The 26119-nt window shown below is 37.9% G+C and overlaps 1 protein-coding gene across 2 annotated transcripts in view; it reads left to right on the forward strand.

The window, feature by feature from the left end:
• PDZRN3 (PDZ domain containing ring finger 3) overlaps positions 1 to 26119 on the forward strand; it is a 116664-nt gene that overhangs the window by 84326 nt on the left and 6219 nt on the right. Inside the window, exons 1-3 of one of the 2 annotated variants that reach the window (XM_026052685.1) lie at positions 8515 to 8583; positions 20186 to 20439; positions 22445 to 22532. In XM_026052685.1, coding sequence (XP_025908470.1) covers positions 8515 to 8583; positions 20186 to 20439; positions 22445 to 22532 — 411 coding nt within the window. Of the gene's footprint in view, positions 1 to 8514; positions 8584 to 20185; positions 20440 to 22444; positions 22533 to 26119 lie in introns of those variants that run through there. The other variant, XM_026052684.1, reaches the window with a different exon arrangement.

The following is a 26119-nucleotide window of genomic DNA, read 5'->3' on the forward strand; positions in this document are numbered from 1 at the left end:
AAGGAGCATCCGCCTCCCTGCCTGTTTCTGCACACCGGACCTCACCTATACTGAGCTTTCAAAGGGCCTGATTATTTCTTCTTTTACTTAAAATTCTTATTTTCTCTAGGTGTTGTGTGAAATTGTTTAAAAGTTATCTCAAGGGAAACTGGCAAAGGGAGATGTGAAGTGGAAAGGAGGAGTAGGGTGGTAACGCAGGATATTTTCTTTTTAGTATCAATTAAAGACATTAATGAGATTCAAACCTTTTAATCATTTTTCCTCGAGTATACAGCATGTGATTTACAGCTCAACTAATCCTCACTGATCACAGTGCTATAAAGTGCTATATAAGATATTGCTTTCCACTGTGTCATCTGCAGATAGAAATAGCAAGTATAAAATGGGATTAACTGTCCTCAATATAGTCTGGGATCAAAATTGTTCAGGGCTGAAACTCCCTTTGCCTTCAGAGGGTCCAGAATTGTACCCTCATCCCCATCTTCCACCACACACTGGCACAGTCCTGCCAGCTGCAGACTGTCCTGGGCCCCAGGAGTGCGGGCAACCCAGAGCACAGCCTCACCCTGCCATAAGGAATTATGGAGAAAATCATCGGGGAAACCAAATGTCAGCTGCTCCCTTAGACTTCAAGCATCAGAAGACTCTATTTAGTGTGAAAAGACTGGTAGGCTGAAATGCAAGTGAATAATTGTATTATAAGAAGATTATGAAAGATTATTTTGCTTGAGGCCTCCAGATTTTTGTACAAACAATCCTGAATTGCATCCTACAAGGTAAAATGAACTCACCTATTTCTCTCAATGACAAGGTTTTATTAACTGCATATTCATTTGTTGTGCACAAAATTAAAAATGGGCTTGTATTACAGCGTCGCGTGCATCTTTCTTTCATTTGACAACATGGAGCTCAACGTGATTAACAATGTGGCAGCTCATAGCAAGAAGAAAAATAATTATTTTTCAATATACAACCCCCATAATAATTCAGAAATCAATATGCATCCTCAGAGACTTTCCCCCAACAGAGGTGTGCAGAAAACAGGGTGGCCTGCCTTCATTTCCCTATGAATGTGAAGCGGTTGAAACCTTAGGTAGCCTTTTTTTTTTTAGATTAACTATAACCACTGGGACTGGAATCATAGCTTCTAGTGGCCTAATATGAATATTAATGAGACACTGGGCCATGGAGTTCCTCTCTGATTTTGACAGTTTAAAGGATCAGTTAGTTAATTAGAAGATGACATGGCACATTGCATCCCTTGGCTCCTTCCTGCCTTCTGTCTCCTCTTTTCATTTTCTTTTTTGACATGTTGGATTACATCATTACTTGCAGTTTCACTTGTTAGCCACACCATGAAATGAGAATATTTTAAGCTTTAATTATTTTGATTTCTGTCCTTTGCTATGAATAGGAACTCAAAAGAAAGCAGAGAGAAACCTGAATTTCAAAGACTTTGAATTTGAGGTTGATAGTTTATAAACCTACTAAGTACAGCCAATAACCAGAAAAGGAAAGGATTGTAAGTTGAACTAAAATTGTGTTGACCATTGTATTGGTAACCAAGCTAATATTTTAAGTAGATTAGCCCTCCCGTGTCTTCAGTGCTGTATTTGTGCAGGCATTATTTAATGCTTTTTTATGTGCATTTTTCAGTAATCTAGAGCCTCTTTCTTCTTAGCCATGAAGTGACTGTGTCTCTAGACATATGCATTCAGTCCAGCACATTCTTTGCACTGTACGATGCTCAGAAATGCATGAGCTATCTATCATCATCCTAGAACAGACAAAAATTATTGGAACAGAGAGCATGGTACTCTCCAGCAGCCATCTTATTTCAGGGAACAACAAACTAATACAAAGATGGACAGTGGATAACAAATTCCACTGACATATTGACATCTTTTTCAAGTACTCCGACACCCCAAAAATAGACTAACAACAACAAAAAGCAACCCACAAAGGTACTATCATAATATAAATCATAAAAGCCTTCATGTTTCAGAGCCCAGTGTCTTACTACATTTTTTCACTGGGACAAAAATCCTGGACATAATTTTTTTTTGAAATACCAAAAAACAGTTTGTAAATTAACAGATAATCTCATTAATTAATATCTGTCTTCGAATTTATGTAATTTCTATGAAATGCTTAGAAAGGTCTGTTTCTATAGAGAAAGTAGCAGAAACTCAAATGCTAGTAACTTTCTTAGACAAATTGCAAGCCCCTCAAAAAGATTCTATATGAAAATCTGAATCCAATTTATGCACCAAGAAGAGTCTGCAGTTATGGGGCTCTGCTCTAAATAACCAGATCAGTATATGAATGCATGTTGCAATAGCGATGTTCATTCATAGCTATTACTTTGCATTGCTGTTTGCTGGTGTACTTTCACATTTTTTTTATCAACAGTTTATACTTCTTTATTAATTTCAAACCTACTTAATCAGTGCTGGTTACCAGAATGTGTATTTTAAGGGAAGAAGCTGCAAAATGTAGTTGCAGCTACGTAGTTAAACAATACAATAACCTATATAAACAATTCTTTTCTTTCCATTAAGTTAAATGCATAATCTACCATTGATTCACAGGACCTCCCAAAAATACCAGTGCTAATAACATGCAGAAGAAGCTTCCATTGCCATTTAAGATAGAGCTAGGCAATATTAATCGTAGAAAATGAAGTTGTAAGAACTTTACAGTGCAGTGAAGTGCACAAAGCAGTGAACTTTGCTAATAAACTCGAATTCCTTGTTCAAAGTGAGCTGAGCTAGACATGAAAAGTGTCCTTCCTGTACTAAAAAACAGATTCTGGACTTAGAGAGCCTTTTATCAAATCACGTTTATCACAGTAGTATTGATTTCATAATGAAACAGGAAAGCAACACAGTGTGGCTGCAATTTCAAATACTGATAAGATTCAATTGTAAACATAATAGATGGAAAACAAATACCATCCTGTATCATTAGTGTATTTTATGCACTAAACAACAGATAACTATGAGTATATCAGGAAAGTTAGGAAAACCTCAGCCATCTTTTGTATTTCTGCATATTCAGAAGAACATAATTTCAAGATTACTTCTTGGTTGGCACTAGGAAAATATGGATGGAGCTCGCAGCACAGCCACGACCGTCTGAGAGTCAGCACCACCCCATGCCTCTGTGACTGTTTTCTCCTTCCCCATATGACCAATCTATTTTTTATTATACTTTTGCTGAAGCAAGGATGGAACTAATGCCAGTCACCTTCAGCAGGAATGCGTCTTTACCAAAGAGAATTATCTCTTTTATCAGAGACAAAAATGCACACTTACGTTTCCTTTGTTCATAACAGCTTAAAATCCCACGTCATTTAGGGTCTGCTCATCGGGGTCTTTTTGCTTAGGAGTTTTGGGTAAGAATTAGAAAGCAGATTCCTCATTGTCCACCTCAACCTAGAAATGAATAAATGAATAAATAATTTTCTTTTATCCTGGCTACAATTTATCATCATTGCTTACTATTTCCACACATTCTTTTCATAAATGCCTCATATAAACAACATGTTTTGCGTTCATGCTTTGCTCTGCTTTAAATTAAGTGTATAGTAGTAAAAAACTATGAAACGAAAGTTAATCTTTTCAAACAGAAGACATACTCAAATATAATATGAATACAATAACTAAAATACAAAACTAAGTGAAATCTGTGGGCCTTAGAAGGTCTTGGCAGTTCCTGGACATATATTATTCAGTACTGTTCTGCTGACCCTAAGGGGAGTTCATCTTGAAGACATTAAGGTCAAAGAGCAGAAGCATTTGGACACAGTCAAATGGATTTTACACTACTGTATCTTTCTGACATTACTGTTTTGCTCCAGCAAACTGCCTAATAACAGATATATTCTATTGGGCACCTTTCTAAATCACTTCAATTTTCTTTGTCCTTGGGCTACAGTTATACGATCAGGATCCAGAGCTATCAAAGAGGATGATATACTATTTTACTTGCGCATTTGTATTAGTACGAACTTTATTAGCTTTTGAGCACATGTCTATCAGTTTTAAAGATTAAGTATTACGTCAATAATTGTTATGCAGCATTCAAGTACAGTGAATCATTTTGCTTGCCCTGGGATTGTTAAAAGAGTGTTATTGCTTTTACAGAAAACATTTTTATTCTAAAGTGAACTATCACTCATAGCAGTCTTTGCTTACCAGTGTTATCCCTCTAAAGTGATATTTCACAGCAAAGGCAAAGTGGGGATAGCTCCGTAAGTAATTTTAGATTTGAGAGCACATGAATCTTACAGACACAAGTGTATACCTAACATTCAACTCCACAGTCCTACTTTTTCATAATTTACTCTCTTCCTTTAAATATTCTTGCAACTATGGCAATGATAACTACAATGCCTTTGTCATGTGAAAACTGACCATTTGTGCATGCTTGAATATGGCACTCTACTTAAATAGAAACTAGTTGGGTAAATCATCTGTAAAAACTATAGGCACAAGCTCAGCTGTTTCAGTAGCAAAACTGAGAAATCAAACATCATTTTTGCCAGGAAGCACAGATTTCTTCTAACAAGGGAGAGCTTTTTGAACACAAAGCCAGCTTATTGCTAGATTTCCCTACCATACTCTTATACCTTTAGATGGGTGATTCTTAGTGGCCAAGTGTGCCACCAGTTGGAAAGGGATGGCCCCTTTCCAGCTGGTGACACAACTGGTGACACAAGCAGCACATGAAGGATTTGAGCTGCAGATAACATTTGCTGCATTACCCTCTCCAAGGTCATTCACTTGGGCATCGCTAGGCTTGAAGTACAAGTGGTGGCAGGCAGTAATTTCAGAACCAGGTTTATTATCAGGTGAAGAGGTCCCTTCCTTTATTTTTTTCATTACTGCATTCTCTTTTCTTGGTAACTAAAGCCTTCTTTCCCTCACTCCCATTCCTCTGTCACTGTAATGCAGCATGGACGTTTGCTGCTTTAGGGATTACCCTTACTCTTTGACCAAACCTCTGAGCACTTCTGTAACACACCCAGATGGGCTGCCCACAGTACTGGCAGTTTTGTAGTTCATAGGTCAGCTCTTATCATCCTAATTTTCTCCATCAGAAGGTCTCAGTGACATATTAAACAATTATTTATCCTATTCTGACCTTATCATTTCCGCTTTAGGAAAGACTGAATCAACACAATAGAGTTCTCCTCTGTAGTGTCCTTGCTGTGCTTACAGTAATGCTGCATATGTGTTCCTATAATGTTACTGTCTTTCTCAAGTGGTATAAATTAAAGAGATATCAAACTCCTTAAAGAGCTTAGAAGGCAAAACAGTTCCTTCCATAGTTTAACAATAAATACCATTTCATTTAAGTTACTACTGAGAATTGGAGCTCTTTCAGAGAAGCTAAGTGGAGCAAATAAGGATCTCAAGACTTCAGCATTAACTGATGGGAGTAAAGCCAACATTTTACATTTGCTTTCACATCCTCTCTTGTGGTATGTTTTAGTTTAAATATTTTGGCTCCAGTTTTGAGGCTTCCAAGATGCAGGCAAACTGCTATGTCCTTATACAAAAAAAGAGCAGATCTGAGATCTTTTTGCAGTTATATTTAGAGTATGTATTTAATTGTTGTGCCTGCACGCAACCATACAAAATACTAGTTTGCTTTCAAGTATTTGACAGAGGACTTTTTAGAAGGGTAAAGTAGATCTACAGTAATTAGATGTATTATTAAGAAGCAAACATTTCAGAGCTCTTGATGGATTGCAGTATTGGAAATTCACAAATAAAACGAGGGATGGAGACCTCAGTCTGAGCACTCAGCACAAAGGCACTCCAGCATTAATAGAGATGACCCAACAACTCTAATTAAAAAGCACGCTAACACGTTTTGAAAAATTCCAAATACTAATGCTAAAGTACAGTTGTGTGGCACAATCTTCTTTCACACCACTCTGTGTAATCATAATCTGTGCAGTTTCCTGACTTCTGTTTATATAACACGCAAATGCAAGAAGTATTTATAAAGTCACAGCTGTTCTCTTTCCTTGCCTTTGTTTCTCTCGAGTCTCAAATATTTGTAAAAATAAGAAAAGCAATCAAAGTCTTGATACATTAAGCAAACATTTCCACCATCACACTGCTTAAATAGCGATCGTTTGTTTAAACAGAACTTGCTAAGTCTATGTACAAAAATATAGTGTTAAATTGTTACTAAATACTAAGAAAAGGACCTTACATTTAGAGAAACAAAATAAATAATGCTAAACCATTACTAATGCTACCAAGCCGACCACTCTGGCCCTAGGACTGCCAAAACAGAGCACGATGGTTGGTGTTTGCCCAGGTCTGTGCCATCTGCTCCCTGCACAGCAGACAGGAGCTGGTTCCTGCCATTGGGAACAGCTACCCAAGTGCAGGCCCTTGGCAGTGCCCAGCCGTAGGGAGCTGGTGGAGGGACCTGCAGAGCCTTTTGGCTCATTAAGTGCCATCGAGGACCCAGACTGCCCTGACGCTCTTCACTCTGCCTCAGCCTATGCCAGGTAGAGATAGGACACCAAGTGCGCCAGACTCATTGCTGCTCATTTGTGCCTCACCTGCCAACATCTGACAGGCTTAATGGTAAAATAAACCAAATATTTAACTAGCAAAATTCAGTAGGCTTGCAGTTAAAGGCAGAGAGATCATAAGTCATAACTAAAACAAATGCAAAAAGCAAAACTAGCTGTGCTGTATGACAGGGTTCCCTCTAAGATCCTTATCACCTAAGATCTCCCAAATACAAGTTACTCCTTAGAGAGAGAGCAAGACCTGGCTCTTCAAAATGCCTGCCGTTGTGGTGCTTTCCATCTTGTGTTCCCTGGAAATCCACTTTTGGACACAAAACCACTTGTCCCTGCACTGTGCACACCACACGTTTATCAGGGCTGCTCTATGACACCAGACTTGGCTCTTAAAGCTTAACCTAATTTGTATTATAAGCATCTGCAATCATGCAGCTGACATGGGTCCCATCCTATATGCTTCAGATAGCTCTTTCATGGGTCCAACTGAACCCCACAAGTAGCAATTAGGAAGCATAATAGTGGTAGAAGGTCTTCCCCATACCTTTCATTATGAAGAATTTATTCATCTCTGAATGGGTCTCAGGCAAATTCGACTTAACGATTGAAGCAACTTACTACTGAAAATGGGTTACTACAATAGCTTAAAACACTACCAAATTAGGCAGATTGCACAGCAACAAAACAAATCACCCAGGTGCCAAACTTCAAAATCTTGATTTGAATTATGGTGATGCTAAAGACTTCTCAAAGAAAACATATCCAGAAATTCTTAACATGGGCAAACAATGCATTTCATTCTGTAATCTCACTCCTGGAAACACACTGGCTAAAATAAACCACTAAAAGAAAAATTAGCCTTGGGCAATGCTCAGAATAGATGTTTTCAGCCCAAATGTTTAAAGCATAGCAAGCTACCTTAAAAAAAATGGACTGAATTAACATGAGGTAGTGATACTATTTCCCCTTACAAGAAGAATAAAGAAATAAAAATTAGATTTTCATAATAAAAAACATACTTGATGAAATAAATGCTAGCCTGCCTATCAGGCTACCTTATGCACTAAAGCGACACTTCAGTCTATGCTGTTCAGTCAACAGCATAGATGGCCAATTTTCAGTGTTAGAAAATTAACAAAAACTTAACAATAAGTATCAATCCAAGGCCTCCTTTTTGCCATTATTTTCTAAATCCATATGCATTCACCATTAGCAACTCTTTTGCTTGGTAGCCAAGTCCTAAGGCTGTGCAGAGGCTTTCTGGGATAAATGGAGACTTTCTGTATTGTGTTTATGAGCCTGGTTCAGTCATTTACTACAGTAAAACTGAGGTCCTGGATGGCATCACAGTGTAAGGGGAAATCAAAATGCACTCGGCACGTTCAGCTTTGCAACTGCTGAGCTTTGCTCCAGTAGATTCATTCCATTATGACTTACATTTAAAACATACTTTTAGGTTGCTTAAACATGTTTAGAATTATCCTGCGGGACCATAGGAAAATGTAGCCATGTTTATTTGTAATTGCTACAAAATGGTTTACAAAATTGTTAGTGTCTTTTATTATGCTTGCTACTGAAGCACTTGCCTGTTAATTAGAGGAATTTTAGCTGTCATAGCTGGCAATTACAGCTTCTGTATCACTGTCTGTTATGAATAGGCAATGAGCCCTGATTAATATGCATGAGCAGCAGTATATAGCGGGCGCGCTGGAGCACAGTTCGGCGCGGCAGAGGGAGCATCGAGCACTGCGAGGGGCGGCGGGAAAGCGCGGAAGGGAAGCGTGCGGTCGCTTTGCAGCGCTCCCTTTGCAGCGCTCCCTGCAACACTGCTGCCAATGGTTTCAGTTCAGCCGCCTCATCTAGGTATTTCAAAGGATACCTGCACGCATGCTTGTTAACAGATATTCCTGTGGCTGCGCTGGTGAATAAGGAAGACTATTTCTGCCACTTACTTAAACATGGGATGCAGTTTGTGCACTCTGCAGAAGCAAGAAGAGCAGTACAAATTACTATATGAAGTTTGTCAGGTAAACGATTAGCTTTCATTTCTAAAGTAAATGTTATATTTCAGACTGGTGACCATTGTTACTGACAGGGAAAACGAAATAGCACAAATTGCTTTTACTAATGAAAATGAAAGGGTTTTCATATAATTTTCATATGATATTCTTCTTTGATTTGTGTATAGTGATTATGTTGTTATGATGCACCTACTCTTTTACACTTGCAGAACATCAGATATTTAAATGTATGTTATTCTGGGTCAACCTTTGTGTCATGGAACAGGAGCTATTTTCTCCAGTATCTTGACAAGGGTCACAGCTTGGTCACACACGCTCGGAAGCAAGTTAGAGAGCCACATGCACTGATGAACGTGCGGGGCAGTTGTCACTGTTCCCCAGCACCTGCAGACGGTGCTCGCTGGGCAGTGCGTTCGTGTCCTCCAGGGACTGCAGCTGCCTGGATAAGTTTATGTCTAGTTCTTGCAGGGTTTGCACCTCTGTGTGTGCCAATGTAGCACCTAACAACTAGTCAGACCTGTCAGCAGAGCAAAGTGAGCACTCTACATATACATCCAACTATTTATATTGTCTAGTAAGTTTTCTAAAAATGTGATAACGCTAGCTTCTATTACAGGAATGTCATTTCCTATGTTTCTGCACTTCTTTCTGTGTACAACATTTCTCTGCATTTCTTACTCTTATGTCTCATTTAAAACATGATTTAAGTTCAAACTGCATGACTAAACCCTGTAAAATGATTCTAGATATTTAAGGGGTATGTCCTTTCATCTTTGGAAATAAATATAGGAAAATATTTTAGTATTAGCCTCTGAAATGTGAAGAGGATTGTGCTGTACTAACACAACAGATAAAAAGAAGATCCCTAGAACTTCATGTACATAAACATGCCATTCGTGCCATGTTTCCAAGCAGTAGCAGATCCAAAGGGTGCCACGAAGCGGGACGCGCGCCCGTGCTGCCGTGCGGGACACTCGCCAGCAGAGGGTATTGCCGAACGTTAGAGCAGGGCGAAACGGAGCCGTGTTTGCTGTGCTACCACCTGTGTTTGATCTCAGCTATTAATGTCGCTGACAACATAGTGAATAAAATATGTGTTTTGCATACTATGCCACTAGAGAAGTGATTAAATTTTAAACACACAGTTTTTCTAATTCGCAATCACACACCCTGAGGACACTACTAGAGGGAAAAGAAAACCTTGTGAGAATAAGGATATGTTTGCTGTCATTGCTCTTTATACCAACTCACCTCCACTTATTAAGTGCTACGCATGTCATGATAAGAATATTAGAGAAAGGTAACAAGATTTCTTGGGTGGTATTCTGTATTGAGAAGGCACCTCTCGCAGCAGCCTTGGCAAGTTCCCTGTTCAGATCCTGCAGGGTCTTTTGCAACCGCTGCCAATCCATAAGGTCGCCCAGTTTCTATACGTCTGCGTTTGATGCCTATCAATGAATTACATGTAGAAGGGCAACAACCAGAACAGAGACACAACAAAATCTGAATATTTGAATTGTTTAGGGAACTTGCACAACATCTGTTGTGAAACAGAGAGGCCTGAGAACCTCTGCAAGTCCCTGACATCTCTTGACAGATGCGAGACACAATTCTTTAAATGCATTTCCTTAAAATTAGTCATATCAACATTCACATGAACAGTCCTACTGTTATCTAAGATTACTAGATTGCCCAATGCTGACTGCAGATGCAACTCTGGCACTAGCTGGGATTTAGAAATCAAGCTGGGAAGTGCTGCAGCCTTGTTTCAGCAGCATCTACTTGATTTGCTGTCACAGTGCACAGGATCATCAATGAGCTTCAAGCATTCAAGTCCTCTTGGGGAAACACAGGTGGAACATCCTCCACTTTCATGAAAGTAAAAAGTGCATGTAACTATAAAACCAGGATTTCTAACACAATAGATCTGCATTATTAAAAATTAGGATCCCCAACTACTCTAGAGTACGAATTATTGTGCATAATTTTTTTAAGAGGGTACTACCCTGACTTTCTCCATTTCAAAAGATAGTTGGGATGGAATTCTATAGAATTTAGCAGTCAGAGAGATGAAAAATCATTTTCTTTTCAAGTAGTAGGATATAAAAGACCAAGTTTTAAAACTGGTTAGTAATAAATACAAAACAATACCTACTACAAGAGCTATGTTCATGTAACCCTCCTATCACATGAGTGAGAGTTGGACAAAATATGCATAACTTGGTTTTATGAAATACTGAGCATTACTATAAACAAGTCTCCTTAACTTTTTCATTTTTTTAATAAGTTCATGACTCTGACATGTAGGAATTCAGAGAACACTTGCAAGAATTAATAATAGTACATAGCTGTGCTGTTTTCTATTAGACGAAGAGCTTTAATATGGCTGGGAAATTAATGCTTCAATAAATTACAATTCCAGAAGGTCCGGCACGTCTGGCTCCCTAAGTCCTTCTAACAGAGAGCACAAAGAGGATCAAATATACCCGGGCTCAGGCTTTATCCCTTCCTCATCCTTAGATAATTCAGAGAGATCCTCTTCATTAAGGGCTTTGGCACATTGCCCACATTTTCTTTTTGTGCTGCTGTGAGCTTAATGATGCAGAACAATGGTCTTCCCTCTTGTTGAACACATACCTCATTGTACCTTTAATCACATAATAAAAAGCAAATTAAGACACCTAGTCATTAAAGTCTACTGTAGCTGTGCATATCAATGCTCTGTATTACCAATACAAAGGGGCCTGTGGCAACTTGAAATCTGAATGCAGAACAACTTACCACGGGTGGCAAGTGCGACTGCGGCAGCAATGATCCTTGTTCTGCAGTATCTGTGACAACAAACTGCACTCAGCACACTCCCCATGTGCACATAAGAGCCTAAATATATCCTGAGATTTATTTCCCAATTTAATGAAGAGTATGGAAGATTTAAAAGCTATTTTATTTTTCCTAGTTAAACAGATTTTTTTTTCCAGAAGATTTTAAAAGTTTCTGAAAATGAAGGGTGGATGGGAAGAATTTTCTTAAAGGTAAAGCCACAAAGGTGGCAAGGTGCTTTAGGCCATTTTTCCAGTATGGCTTTTCTCTGCATCATTAGCTCTCATATAAGCAGCAGCAGAAGTAAGGGCTTTACCCCTTGCAGTGAAATCCCTGGGGGAATAAAGAGTAATCTCTGTAGAAAGAAACTGTTAGAAGCAGGAGTCATCTGAGATGCAGATTTTTAGGGTTTGTAACATTAAAAAGAAAAAAAAAAAACACTAGCACCTCAATTTAAGAAATTTCCAAGAACTCATTTCACTTTAAGCACATGTTTACACACAGTTTAGGAGGAAAGCACATGTCAAAATGATTTCCTAAACAGACATCTTGTATTTCCAGGGATAAGAACACAGGATTTTAGATCACAGATGACAGTGAACTGGCTGGACAATGCTCCAAGCTGTTCTCTGGGATACAGGTGGAGATAATGGAGTTCATCCAGTTCTCATGGTGGGAAGATATCAGCAAATCAGCCCATCAAAACTGGCACTTCCAGCTGAGAGATCATGGGATGAGTGAGCACAAACTAACCCTCCTCTCCACGTTGTCTGTCCAGAAAAGGGACAGAAACACTGGCAGGAAATGAGCTCTCCTTGCACTGCCCTTGCTGCAGATGATCTGAGGTCAGAAGCTTTCTGCCTCTGTGAATGTTGAGCTGGCAACTCTCATAAATACTAACACTCACATATAAATAGTTAACATAATGACCATTTAGTATTTTAGGAACTTGAAAGTTCTCTTCACATGTTCATGGCCTGGCACACCTCTGAGAGGAACTAAAAAGACAGGGCTGGTAAAAGCATTAGTGTTCAAAATGGATCTGTGCTTTTAAGCGAAGGAAGCTACCAGTGGGCAAAGTTACATAAGCACTAAGGGCAGCATACAAACTGCTGTGATATTGAGAAAAAGGTAGTGGCAAGGGACTGACTTATACTATATCTCATTGACAGCTCCCAGTAGCAGCAGTTTTCACAGAACTGTCCTTCACCAAAACTAATATACAAGCACTTGCACCAAATAGTTTCACAATTAGAAATCATTCACATATTTAGAATTGGAGTAATTAGACTGACTCAAGGAGACATCTAGGTCCATGTTTAACAGTTCAACTTTAAACTTTATTGAGCAATCTTTTTATCCTTTATCAGGATAGATGGAGCTCAAAGAACCAGAACTATAAGATTTTAGAATAAAAATAGTTACTTCTGTATATATACCTTTCACATACTCAAATTTAATTGGGTCTACTTGACTTCAAGTGGTCTACTTGAAATTCATTATATGACTTTAAATATCCTGTATGTACACCTTGCATACAGGTTCAGAACTGCATCTGTATTAAGAATGGCATTGAAGTTATATTCTGTCACTTAGCTATCATTAAACGTGACCTCAATAACACTGGAGAATCTATCACACTCACTTCAAAGTAGACGTGTTTGCTTAAACAAGATGTTAATTCCAGGGGCTTTGTTCTGGACGGACCTTTCTACCACTGATTTGGTTTAGCTGTAGAAAAACTCTGCTTGTCAGACTAGAGACTCATAATCTTCAGAAAACTGCCCTTTAATGATTGTGGCGCCTGTCTGTGGCTCAGAACTCCCCTTTCTTAATTAGACATTTACCAGAAACTGGCAATTGAAATTTTCCTCTTCGCTTGACGATGAATAATGCAATGCCTCTGATCGAATTTCCCTGGAAGATGCTCTTTATTGCATGTCAGAGGAATATTTTGGTTGTTAAAGGAACATAAACAAGATATGATATGAAATAAACAAAACCCCTAATGGTCTGGGGCAACATAAATGGATAATTTGACCTACTGTGGAGCTGAGATATCTTACTGCTTTATAGCCTTCCCAAAATTTATAGAGCTTTTCTTCTTTACTTTCAACAAATAAAATGCTTAAGCATGGCATAGCTTTGTTAAGATTTTTTATTTTAAGTGATAAATGATTGAAAAGATGGGTTTTATAATGCTTTACACATACATCTGTTTAATGCTATGAAGCAGGTGGCAAGGAGTCACAAGGGAGAAGGCACTGAGGACAATCATTCTGTGGTTTACTGTCACACGTCAGACTTGGGCAGGGAAAAAGGAAACATATGGAGTAATGAAAAAGTGCAGATTTAATAAATGTGTTTTGTTGTGTCCATTAATAATGAAACAAAAGGTCATGCTTCATTTTCACAACGACAAGAGAGCTCTGCATTCGTACATACGTTGGCATGGTTTCTTTTAGAGGGTAAGTAGGAAAGTGTAAACAGATCCAGCTTGTCCTCCTGGGCAAGCTTGTTGACTAAGGACCTAATAGGAGGATGGGAGAATAAGTAATGCAAAATAAAAAATATACACTGCAGTATTCACTACTTTAAAAAGTGGCTATTGAAGCCAAGCCTTCCTATTAATAAATCTTCAGAGAAAAAGCTAGAAGTTCTCATTTGGAGGACAAAAATCATGCCAGTGTTTTCCTACTTGTTTCATCAAGTGCTAATTGTGAACACGAACATTTTGTGATTAGACACATTCTCCACTGGCACAGGGACCTGACACTTCTTGATTCAATTTCTAATTGCTGAAATTTCTCTCGGCTTTATGCTTAGGAACAACCTTGGTTTCATTCAGTAATATCATACCTTTCAAATACTACTATCAAACTCCTTGGGTACACTTAATAAATAAGAAGCTTCACCAAAAGACTAAGGATTATACCACCAGCCTAAAACAATACTTTGGCTATGCTTTTTCACAAATTTACTGATTTGTACAGCATCACTTTAAAAAAAGTCATTCATATGTTAAAAGATCTCAGCTGATATAAAAGCCTTTCTTAGCTATGACAGACTTGTTTGCAGAAGTTGCTCTTTGCAGTGGATTTGACATATTGGTATATCTGCAAACAATTTTAGCCAAAAAAAAAAAAAAAAAAAGGCTAGTTAAGTGCCTATCAGTAACCCATTATGGAAACTCTTGGTAATTCCAGATAGAGTCGTATGGACCGGAAGGGCAGAATAAGGCAGCAGTAGAACAAGCTTCCAAGAAGATTAGTTTGTGCTGTTACGCTGACAAAGCTACTGTAGTGCTAGGAGCAGAAGGCACAAAACTGGAAACCTACCCACAGATGCCCAGTTCTGCCACTGAAGGCTGGTGAACCTTCTTAGCGAACCCACCAAATCTGGCATCACTGAGGCCTTCCCAGACAGCATTGGGCTACTCCACTCCCTCCTGGCAACAGCTCCATTAACCCTTTTCAGACCCTATTTCTCCAGAGCATCCACAATTGCTCTTTCCCTGTCCTACACCCTGAGTCCAGTTGTGGCCAAAGGAAGGGCACAGCCTAGGAGTGCAACGGATGTGGGCTGAGAAGCTGTGCAGTAAACATCTTGGTGTGCATGACCAAAGGCAGCAAATGAAAGAGGCCAGGAAACTACAGTTGCTAAACTCTGCTCATTAGTAATTCATGATTATTTATAGCTACATTGGTGCAATTCTGTTTTCAATGGAGCAGCTTATAAAATTCCCCTGTGATTTTCATTTTGAGGTGTGATACACTAGAGCGGAGCCTGAGAACGTGCCTGAAGCAGGTGACCTTCAGTGTGTTATACACATCATTGCTGCTGGGTTCTTAATGTATAAATGTGTTAATTACTAACAGAATAAAAATTTTTGTATTTCAAGGCTCTTTCTCCCAAGATTTGCTATTTTGAAGGTAATGTTTTAGAGAACAAATGTGTGCCTTGCTCTTAAGAAAATAATTTTTCTTTGGTCTTAACTACTTTGCCATAGATACTTGCAAGGCAGCGGGAAATGCACACACATGGTAACAGTCTACTACTAAACAATATTATTCTGGTTTTTTTTTGAAGCACAGAAAGACTGTCCATACAGAAATAAAAGAGGGATTAGATGGAACTAGAAAAGAATTAACCTGTATTTTGAACCTTCTCTTTCCAATTTCTGAGGAAAAGAAGGTTTAGAAAATAGGGTTTTTAATGCTATAGTTTCTGTAAAACTTTAGAGTTGCACTGCTTTTTCTTAATATGCAGACTTCTTAAGAACTTGCTAAAGACGTGTATCAGACCATAAAGAGTGTTTTAAATGGGGCAAAGACATCTGTACTCTAACAGAACTAGCATTTTTATAGTGCGCTTCCCAAGGATTTGCATGATTTTCTACAAAGAAAAGCTTTTTACTCATTCTTAAGCAAAAAAGTTTTCCTCTGTGAGATTTGTGAACCACAGAAGAGCCAGCAAGCTGTACAATGCATACAAATGTTTACCATTCATGACAGCAAACGCATTTAAACCACCAGTCCAATCCATTAGCTGGAAAAAAATCATTTTCTTCTACAAAAAAAACTCTCGAGTTTTTGTAGTATATCATGCAAATCTATCACCAAACCTAATGAACAATGTCACACATATCCTTATTATAGGCTCACCTAACAAACTCTAATGCTCAGTGCCAATCTTGCTTTCTCAGCTTTCCAGTTAACTACTGCTGGTAATGCCCAGATTTACTCCATCCGCACTCCTGCGCGCTGCACACACGCACTCTGTGCAAGTGCTGCCTCCCCCTCACCAGCCCTCTTGCCTGTCCTGCTCTGCCTCTTCAGCTCTGCAGGGCTCCCAGGCCCTGCACACACGTTGTCCTTGGCACTGCATGTGGGAAAGAATCATTTGAGGAGCAGGCACTGTGTGTGTCTGATGCAAATAAACGAAGTGTGAAAAAAATGAAATGAAACAGGAAGAACAAATACTGGGTTTTCTGCAGACATTTTAGCAGAAGGAAGAGGAAACAAGGAGTGGTGATAGCTAGGAGTAAACTTCATCTACTCAAACAAGAAGCACTGTTTGACATATCTGAAAACTCTTGATTAAAATTATGTCTGGTATCAAGAAGTAGCAATTAATTACACTTCACTATCTACCCAGAAAAAAATGCAACATGCCATAGCTTATCATGATGAAAGGTTAACCCGCAACTGATAAAAAGACATATAGGTAGAAGTGCAATATTATGTGTCACCCTATCAAAATCTCTCTCTCAAACTTTACACAAAATTATCTTCGAGTAGAGCAGTATGATCCTGTCACCTCAGCCATGGCTCCAGCTCCTCATGATGCAGACAGCAGCAGTAGCCTTGGTGCTCCCATCGCAGTTGAGGGCTCCCCACCTTATGCAGACCTGCTGATTTTTAGCCCAAGAAGATTTGGTCTAAAAATGGTCTTAAAAAGTGAAATTTGGCTCAAGAATACCTCTTCATAAAGTAGGTATTAAAAACATTAGGTAAAATATAAAACAACACAAGAAAACCTGTCCTCACAAGAGTAATTTCATGGTAACATACCTCCAGAATTAACAGAAAAAGGATGATTTCAAGAGGAGGAATGCCAAACATTTCAACAATGCTGACAGAAAGAGAAGCCTTTAGACATCCTACAGCGTATGCATTCACGAACACTAGAAAGTAATAAGAAAGCAGTGTCCTAGATAGAGCAAATTCTTCACAAGCCAACCAAATCCCTCAGGTCCTTTCCATTTCTCTTCCTTTTCATCTTGCTGATTCATCCAGCCATTCATTCTCTCCCCCTATTTAACAGACACACTGCAGTTCTTATCATAATCCATCAGAATAAGATACTTGCACCTACTTTGGATGATGTGGGTTCAGAGTAATTGTAGATAAACAGCTACTTAATAAGCAGTTACCAAAGCGAGAAAAATCTGAAAAGACTCAAGTATCCCTGCCTAGGCCTTACCAAAACCGCACCGAGATCTCACTGTACTATTGCTGTTCTATCACCAAGAGAGTCTTCCGACCTTTCCAGTCTTTTTCATGGCCCTTGCAAATTCTGATCTTTTCAGATATATCATCACATTCTACCAGTTGCTTTTGTGTGTCCCAGCCTTCATAGGTTGTCCTGTACGAATTTCACCTGATGATTAAGGCTCAAAAAATTGACGTTCATCTGCTGAGTCCATTTTTTGTCAAGCACTGCATATCATCTTTTTTTTTTTTTTTTTTCATTTTATTGGTTTCTCTTTGGTTTTCTCATCATCTATGTCTTAAAAATATGACTTAATGAATGATGCATGATAAGAGTGAGAGTTTAACATATTGTTTTCATGTTGGGGGAGCCCTCCTTTTGGATTTGTGTCTTGGTCTCCCTTTTCATATGTTATACCCTCATCTCTCTTCTTCTCAATTACAAATATATATCATGTCCTACCTTAATGGACTGTGACAGCATTCTGCTTTCCATTGACAGAATCCGACCACATCTATGGAATACTGATGGCACACTTGGCTTCGTGACATTTCGCTTTATTTTTCAACTATTTTACTGATCTCTTCAGATCAGTTGGGGTTTGAACTAAGGCATTGAAAAGGCAAAATGCCCAGTGACTTCAGTGAGTGAATCAAGCTCAAACAACTATTTTATTCTCATTCAAAATCTAAACAAACAACAAAAACATTCAAAATTAATAAAAAAAAAAAACTGGCATCCCAGATAGAACTCTGCCTTGCATTTCTGTAGATTTCATGATGCTATTACAATGTAACAGACCTCTGCAGCCTATTTTTGTACAAAATAGTACAACATACACTGTATATTATAAATGTTCTATTATACTGCATCATCATTACAAGAATTTCTTTAAAAGACGATTCAAGCATCCCATATTTACTGTAAGTTAAGAGTATTTCTCTCTGTCTCACATAGTTGTTAAGCCTAATGCCTGGCTACACCAAAACTGCTGTCAAAGTCTGTTCTTCAGACTTCCACGTGGCCATGGCTTTCTCCACATTCAGTGTACTCCCAATACAAATAAGGCCCAGAGCTAAGCATTTTAACGTTTCAGTCAGGATAATTTATCCATCTTTTTTTGCCATGAAAGATCCCATTGTCTCTGTCACATGGCATGTAAGGTTCTTAAGAAATTATACACATTTATAGATTTTTGGCAGTCTTCTGTAGCATTCATATGCATAGATTTTTTCTATGTTATTTCAGATGTAATTATAAGTAAGAATTTTGCTGAATACAAATTAGAAGCATTAGAATAAAAAAATAAGATTGTAGAGATTTTTTTTTAACTTACTGTGAAAGTGATACATTTTTCGGTTTTTAAGCACTAAAAATATTGTTTGCCAATTATGACTTTTCCAGGTAACAACCCTGCATCTCTATCAATATAATCTATTTGTTTAAGTTTCATAATGTGTCAAAAGCAGTCACAAGTGCTACTTTCACAGATAGCAAAAAGTATGCTACTGGGAGCATCCCAGGATACTTTTATTTTGCATCGTTTCTTTTTTTACTGTTTAGAAATAAAATACCAACATTTGGTAGTTTTTCTAGACAAGAAAGTAAATAGGCTCTGCTATATACAAGTACTCTTGAGATTTACTAATTTTCATTATCGAAATATTTGGTTTCCTTTAAAGCAAGAGGTTTTAAATTGAATTTTATCCAACTGTTCTCCCGAATCCTAAAATCTGATCTGACAACTTTCTGCTGCCTTAGGCAACACCTTTTACTTTTTTTTTCCCCCCTGCATTGTCTGCTTAAAGAAAACTTAGTCAAGAGACTACCTGGAAATAACAGCAGGTGTAGCAACAATCAGTGACACATTGTGGAAATAAAGCATCTTAAAGAATCTAATCAAGTTAGTTACAATATTGGGGAGTAAATGGGAAAAGTATTATTTGCTGCCATTTGGATTCTTTTAGTTGCTTGCTCGGTTTAGTTGTACACACAAAAATAGGATGCACACAATAAAACATGCAACATTTAATTTGCAACAAATAATAAAACTGGAAACATAATCAGCACTTCCTTTTTTTCCACAGAAAACATTATGCTGAACTTAATTTTACAGCTGCACAAATTGTTTTAAAGTAATCTGCTCAATTGTGCGAGTTAATGATATTTAATTTGACCAGGCCAAACTTTACATGCTGCGCATTACTGTGAGTAATTGCAGTCAATACAACTGTCTGCACAATGGGAATGTAATGCTAACACCTTCCTTTCTCAGCTGGTTTATGAAAAAAAAGTGTCATCGCCTCTTTATGACAAAACTTAGGATGATAGCATAATAAGTGTTATGTGCACAGGTTAATTCAAAAGGAATTTAGTGTTTTCAATCGATTTTACACTCAAGTTAACCCTTTTTAATGTTTTTTTGCTGAGGGCAACAAGGTAGCTATGGGCTAAATTCAGGTATCACTACTGTATTAGCACTACTCTTCCAGTCACTTCACTTACTTTTGTGGGACAAGACATGGCAGAGCACAGCATGAACTAAGTGCTATATAATATGAGTTGAACTGTCAGAATATGGACATATTTTAGAATATTTGAATGTTTATATCATATTCAAGAACCTAATGTGGTAGAGTCACTGTATTAGTATAAGCATCAGTACATTTACTCCTAGTGCTGGCTGTATGCACATTTAGATGGAAGCTGAGGCTTTTACACAAACAGACAAATTACGCAGATGATCTCTGCATTGGCTGCTCTTTTCATTGCTTTGCTTTCTTCTTCCAAACAGGTCAATGGGAAGGATTTATCTAAAGCAACACATGAGCAGGCAGTGGAAGCCTTCAAAACGGCCAAGGAGCCCATCGTGGTGCAGGTGCTGAGGAGAACTCCACGCACCAAGATCTTCAGTCCTACTCCCGAGTCGCAGCTGGTAGACGTGGGCACACAGACAGATATCACTTTTGAGCACATCATGGCCCTGAGCAAGATGAGCTCACCCACGCCACCCGTCTCAGTGCTAGACCCGTACCTCCTATCGGAAGAGTAAGTAGTAACTTTTCAAGCAGTTGCAAATCTTTGTATTCCTCAGAGTGCCTGTTAGAAGCAGCTCACAAATTCACCTTCCTGGCTGGCAAATGTGTGCTCACAGAAATAGCCACTATTCATGTGTCACAGAGCCATAACTCAAAAGGTTATTTTCACTTTTTCTCCACTTTCGCAAGCCATTACTCACATGAGTAATTCCACTGAGTCACAACATGGCCTCATAAAGCTCGTTTGTTGGTGGTGTCTGAGAGATAAAGTTATTGCTGCTTGTAATTCCTCTCACTGCCTCTTTAGGTTGCTTATGTTTTAACTTTATTTTTTATGGCTGCTATAAATTGTATAATGCTAAGAGCTGCTACATTCTGCTCCACTGTATTAATTACTTTATTATAACCCTGCAGCGATGTTACTCAAATAAATTATTTCCTAGGACTAAAATTACTTATCAGTGCTGTCATGGATGTTTTATAATCAAAATTTAATTATTGTTAATGGTAGTTTGATGCTTTTGTACTTACAAATAAAAATGACAATTATCTTCTAGCTCACATTCCCCACACCCTCACATGCTGCTCAAGAGGAAAACAAGTAATCCATACGAGTGGGCAGTGAGTAGGCAGTAGGGCTGGGCGCTCTGTGTCCAAGATGCACTTAGTCCTAGAGCACTGACACTGTGTGTCCTTCCAACAACAGCAAGATGTGTTTTCAATATCTCTAAGACAAAACTACTTGCTGTTCCTCAACTGCAAAACCAAATACATTAAAATGTGGCAAAGAAGATTCATGACAACACCTGCTTAGCTTACATCATACCTGTGCAATGCAACCTCAGTCCTGTCAAACAGCCCAACATTGCTCCAATATCCCTAGACAGATTGCCACTGCTGGCATCATCGGTGACTTATTTTGAAGCTGCAGTTGCCAGCATTACCCATACATCCTGCCAAACTGCAACCCCTGAGTAGAAGGGCAGTCAGCTATTTAAGTGTCCTGTTCCTCAGCAGGTGTAAGCAAAGAATGATGCAGGTGTACTGAGTACAGCCTATTTTTTCCTTAATGCTTCCTGTGACTGATATAAATCCCACTCAAATTAAAGCGGTCTGTATATAACAACTTGGGTATCTTAGCAGATGCTGCTACTTATACAGTCTATTACCTACACAGCAACGTGTATTTGGTTAACAGAGAATTAAATTCACTTTCACCACAGGAGTAATTAAAGCTGCAGCATATATAACATTGACACATCCCCACCCGCCACCCCCATAAAAAAATACACAGCTTGAACTTCCAAAGTATGGGCAATAAAGCTGTCCAAGAACTCATGGTGTAAAAAGCAACATGCCAATAATGAGTAACAATTTTCAAAAATAGTGCATATTTAAACCGTATTAAATCATTACACCTGGCTAGTTGTTTTTAAATCAATCAATAATATACCATTGTTTTAAATCCAAGTAGTTGGGGGTAAATTTATTTTACAATATTTACCAATTTGATATAATTCTGTATCTTCAAGGCAAAGTGCAAATAAGAAGCATATAGGCAAGGATGATTTTGCCTGGTTGCCTGCAAATAATCTGAACTGACAAATAAATGCAACTCTAGTATTCCCTCTCATCTTGCTCCCTAGTGGATATCTGTCCACTTATCCTGTATCACTTGGTTCCCCCCATACTACTTTGCCACTCTCCTCCCTATATATTTTTTACCCAAGTCATCTTAAGATCTGGAGTAAATCACTACATATATGTTAAGATTCTTTACAAGTCCCTCATCCATCATCACACGCCAAATACACCTCAGAATGTCTTACAATATGTGTATTTTTTTCCCCGATGCATTTAATGGTATAAGTAGTATACAGCATATCATTTACCACCTGCAGTATCTTGGTCTGGTTGTTATTCTATAATTTCATCATGCCTTGCTATAAATGTGAAATGGATTAACATGTTAGAGTACACAGTGCCATCCTAAAATAAACGGTTTTTTCCTCTAGTCACCCATCAGTGCACGAATACTATGACGCAAACGACTACATGGGAGGAATTCATCAAGAAATGGACCGAGATGAGTTGGAACTAGAGGTACTTAATGTTTAGTGATAATTTCATTAATTTAGAATTTAGCGTGTATATATCATGAGCTTTATATTATGTATAAAGCAGAAAGACATTTTAAGCTGTTATGCATAGTAATAGTGCTTCTTAGTTACTTGCAGGTTGAAAACAATACTGGTATCTTTAATGACATATTTACCTATATACCATGAAGTAAGAAGCCAGATTTTCAGTGAACAAATTAACAAGTCTTTTAATCCCATTAATTCAGTATAACTATCCTGACTTAGACTTTCTGAAAGTCTGAGAAAAAATCTGTTTTGTCAATGGCAGGACCTGCAATCATGTTCCATGCAATCAAGTAGAAAAGTTAATGTCAGCATTTAATCAAAGAATCAAAGTAGCAGTAAAACAAATGCTATTTAGCAGACATCGAGGCCTTTTTTTTATTTTGGGTCAAATAAAAGGAAACACATTATACATTTCAGTCTTAAGGGAAAACATACAGTAGATTAATATTTTCTGCCACTGTCTTTTTAAAATCTATCTTTTAAAAAAATTTAATATTGTGGATAAATCATATTGCTTCCATTAGGAGGTCAGCTAGTTGAGCTGAAAACAGTTTAAACACATGCACTTCAGTAGCCAGACGTTCATACAGCTTAAACCACAACATTAATAATTTTGACATTGATAGAGTACTTGATGGCAAGAGGTGATCAGCTCAGTAACACAGGGTGATGAACATTAGAAAAGTCTCTGTAGCCTAATAGTATTTCTTACAAACCACTAAAGATTCCTGTTCAAAATGTAGAGACTATGATCAATGATAAGGTCAAAGTGCTAACAGGGACTCAACTGGCTAGTTGCTTTTTTGTTTGCCTTTTGATAGATATGTTTCAAAGGACCACAAAGGCAGTGTTTCATTGACCGTAGCAGGAATGTCTCAAGTACGAAAGCCATCAAGTCAGCCTTTTGGGCTTCTATGTCCAAATAATGTGCTTTGAATTTAAATCAGAAGCTCTTCCTCTATACTTTATAGTCTATGACTGACTGATGATTTGTAACGAGCAAATAAGACAAAAAGCAGTGAAATATTCAAGCTCACAAGCTTCTAATGTAAATATCTGTAGGAAGGAATATATACTGGCAGTATTATCTATCACGACATCAAACTTGTGTTTCCAGTTTTATCTCCCAACATTTCTCTTAAAATTGATGACTAAGAGGAAACAGTCATGCATTCCCTACAGTACCAAAATAAATAACTTCTCTTTTGAAGTTTACATGCCATAAGGAAAGAGGGACCAAATCCTGAATGACTATTTTATTATAAATTAAAGCTACATTCATTTTTCAGAGAGGCCCAGACAGAAGTCATTTCAGGTTCAATAAAGAAGAATAATGTCACTGCAGGATTTCTCTGCAGTGTTACACGTTAATATGATTATTCAAACAAGTGTGCCCAGCTGTCAGACATGGAGGCCAAGCAAGGGCTTTCTCCATCTGTTAATTCTCTCAGATTACAAAAGAGAAAATTCTGAATCAAAAACAAGGCCTTGTTATCTCACATTTGACTTTATACCCTTACCCTTTCCTATACCCAAACAGCATATATGCTTATACATACTTAAGCACCTAGATTTTTATAAATTTGCAGGCATTTGTAACTGTAAATTGAGAGTAGAATAATTCCGTGAACCTGCTGCAAATAAATGATCTTTGGAGCTTATAGAGTTTAATTTTCCATTAGCACTTACTCCTAATCTTTCATTATGAGTGGTTGCATGTATAAATGACACAGTGAGCATCACTTTCCTCTTGTGTTGCCACAAACATTGTATGGATTTCAGCAACTAGCCCTCTGAGCCCCCTTTGGCTCTATCCATTTGACATGGAGCCAGTAATCTTGCAAGGAATTTTCCTGTGCTGACTCTACCTGATCTAAATAAGCAGAAAATTCTAGTGTTTATTACATATACATTGCATATGTAATTTTTACATTTAGCATATCAACAAGTCACTGATATTACCACACTTGACAAACCTCACCATTGTCTATCTTATTTTTACACATTCAGGCCGAGTGTTGAGTTTCATCCATGTCTCCTCCCTCTGCAATGGAGGTGGCCAATAGGCTTTAGGATGTCCTTAAGGTTGTACAAAGAGTTCGTTGCCATAGAATCTGGGCCCCTGCTGAGCACCGAATACTTTTTCATCTCAAGACTGTATAATAGAGATTAAGCTGAAGAAACATGCATCTAGCAGGGACTTTTGCAGATCTCCAACCGCTGCTGTGCTTTGCAGGGCTGTTCCCTGCAATGGGAATGTTAAACACTGCAGATGTGCAGGATTGTGACCCCTGGCCATGCAGGGGTACAATGCTCCCCATAGAGCAGGAAGAAATTACAAGTCCAAAGACTGTGCAAGCACTCGAGTTTGCCCCATCAAAGTTTTCTGGGCCAATATGAATTCCTAGACTTCAGTCCTGCACCAGTTCCCATAATAGGTATACCTGCAATTTTTTGTTGTACTTTTTCTCTTAATGCGTCTGTGCATTATACAGACTCGACTCTGCACATGGGAAGCAAACTTTGCTTTGCATGTTCTGGAATTAAGCACTTCTCTCTCTCAAGTATTTCAAAACTTTAAAACCTTAATCATGCAAAGACCCATAGAAAGCACCTGTTCTTATCCTGGAGTGCACAAAATTATCGTATTTGGATAGCATCAAATTGAGTTACTATATTCTTACCAAGGACTAGATGGTACCAATGGGTAAGTCCATCGACTAATTGCTTATAAACACCTTCTCTAAGTTTTATTTTTTACTGCTTTATTTGTGTGCATGCTTTTAAAGAATAGAAATATATTGCGCATATCTATATACTATTTAAGTCACCAGATGATTTGTTACTTTGCAGTGTATCACAGATAATGTCTTATATGCTGCATTCTAAATGTAAACCCATACTTTTTCTTTTTAAGCCAAATAAGAATCTTCATTCTTGTACACGGTTGAAAAAAGATCTATTGTTAATCAAAACATGCTATTGGCAAGAAAAGTCTATTTTTAAGACATGAAGTCATTTTGTTGAAGTGTGCGGAAAATAAGAGAATCATTCCAGGCCTAAATCAGGCTCCTGACTTGCATATTCCTGCCTTTTCCCACTTCCCAGCATGAATAAAGCCAAAATAAAATCATTGATTTCAATGGCATTCCCAGGGATTAGCAACATCAACTGAGATCGCATTTTCTCATCTTTTCTACTGAAGAGTTTGTCCCCTCTCTAAATAGCCCATAAAATCTTAAAAAAAAAAAAAAAAAAAAAAANAAAAAAAAAAAAAAAAAAAAGCTAAAAGCTAAAAAAAACACTATTAAATCATTGTATTCAACCTTTCAGTAAAAAAAAAAGGGGGGGGAAAGAAAAAAGCCTCAGTTCACCATGGATACTATTGATTGAAACCATTTAAATACCATCTGAAATGTCACTGACATTTACAGCTACGTTTCTTTAAAAAAAAAGAAATTACACATGTTGACAAGCAAATAACAAGAGACTGCTGATCTTGGCAGCTGTCATCTAGACGTGCTAATAAATTATTCAGATCAG

This window comes from Nothoprocta perdicaria, unplaced genomic scaffold (assembly GCF_003342845.1).
Source record: "Nothoprocta perdicaria isolate Ctin4 unplaced genomic scaffold, notPer1 scaffold_9, whole genome shotgun sequence".
Lineage (NCBI taxonomy): Eukaryota > Metazoa > Chordata > Aves > Tinamiformes > Tinamidae > Nothoprocta > Nothoprocta perdicaria.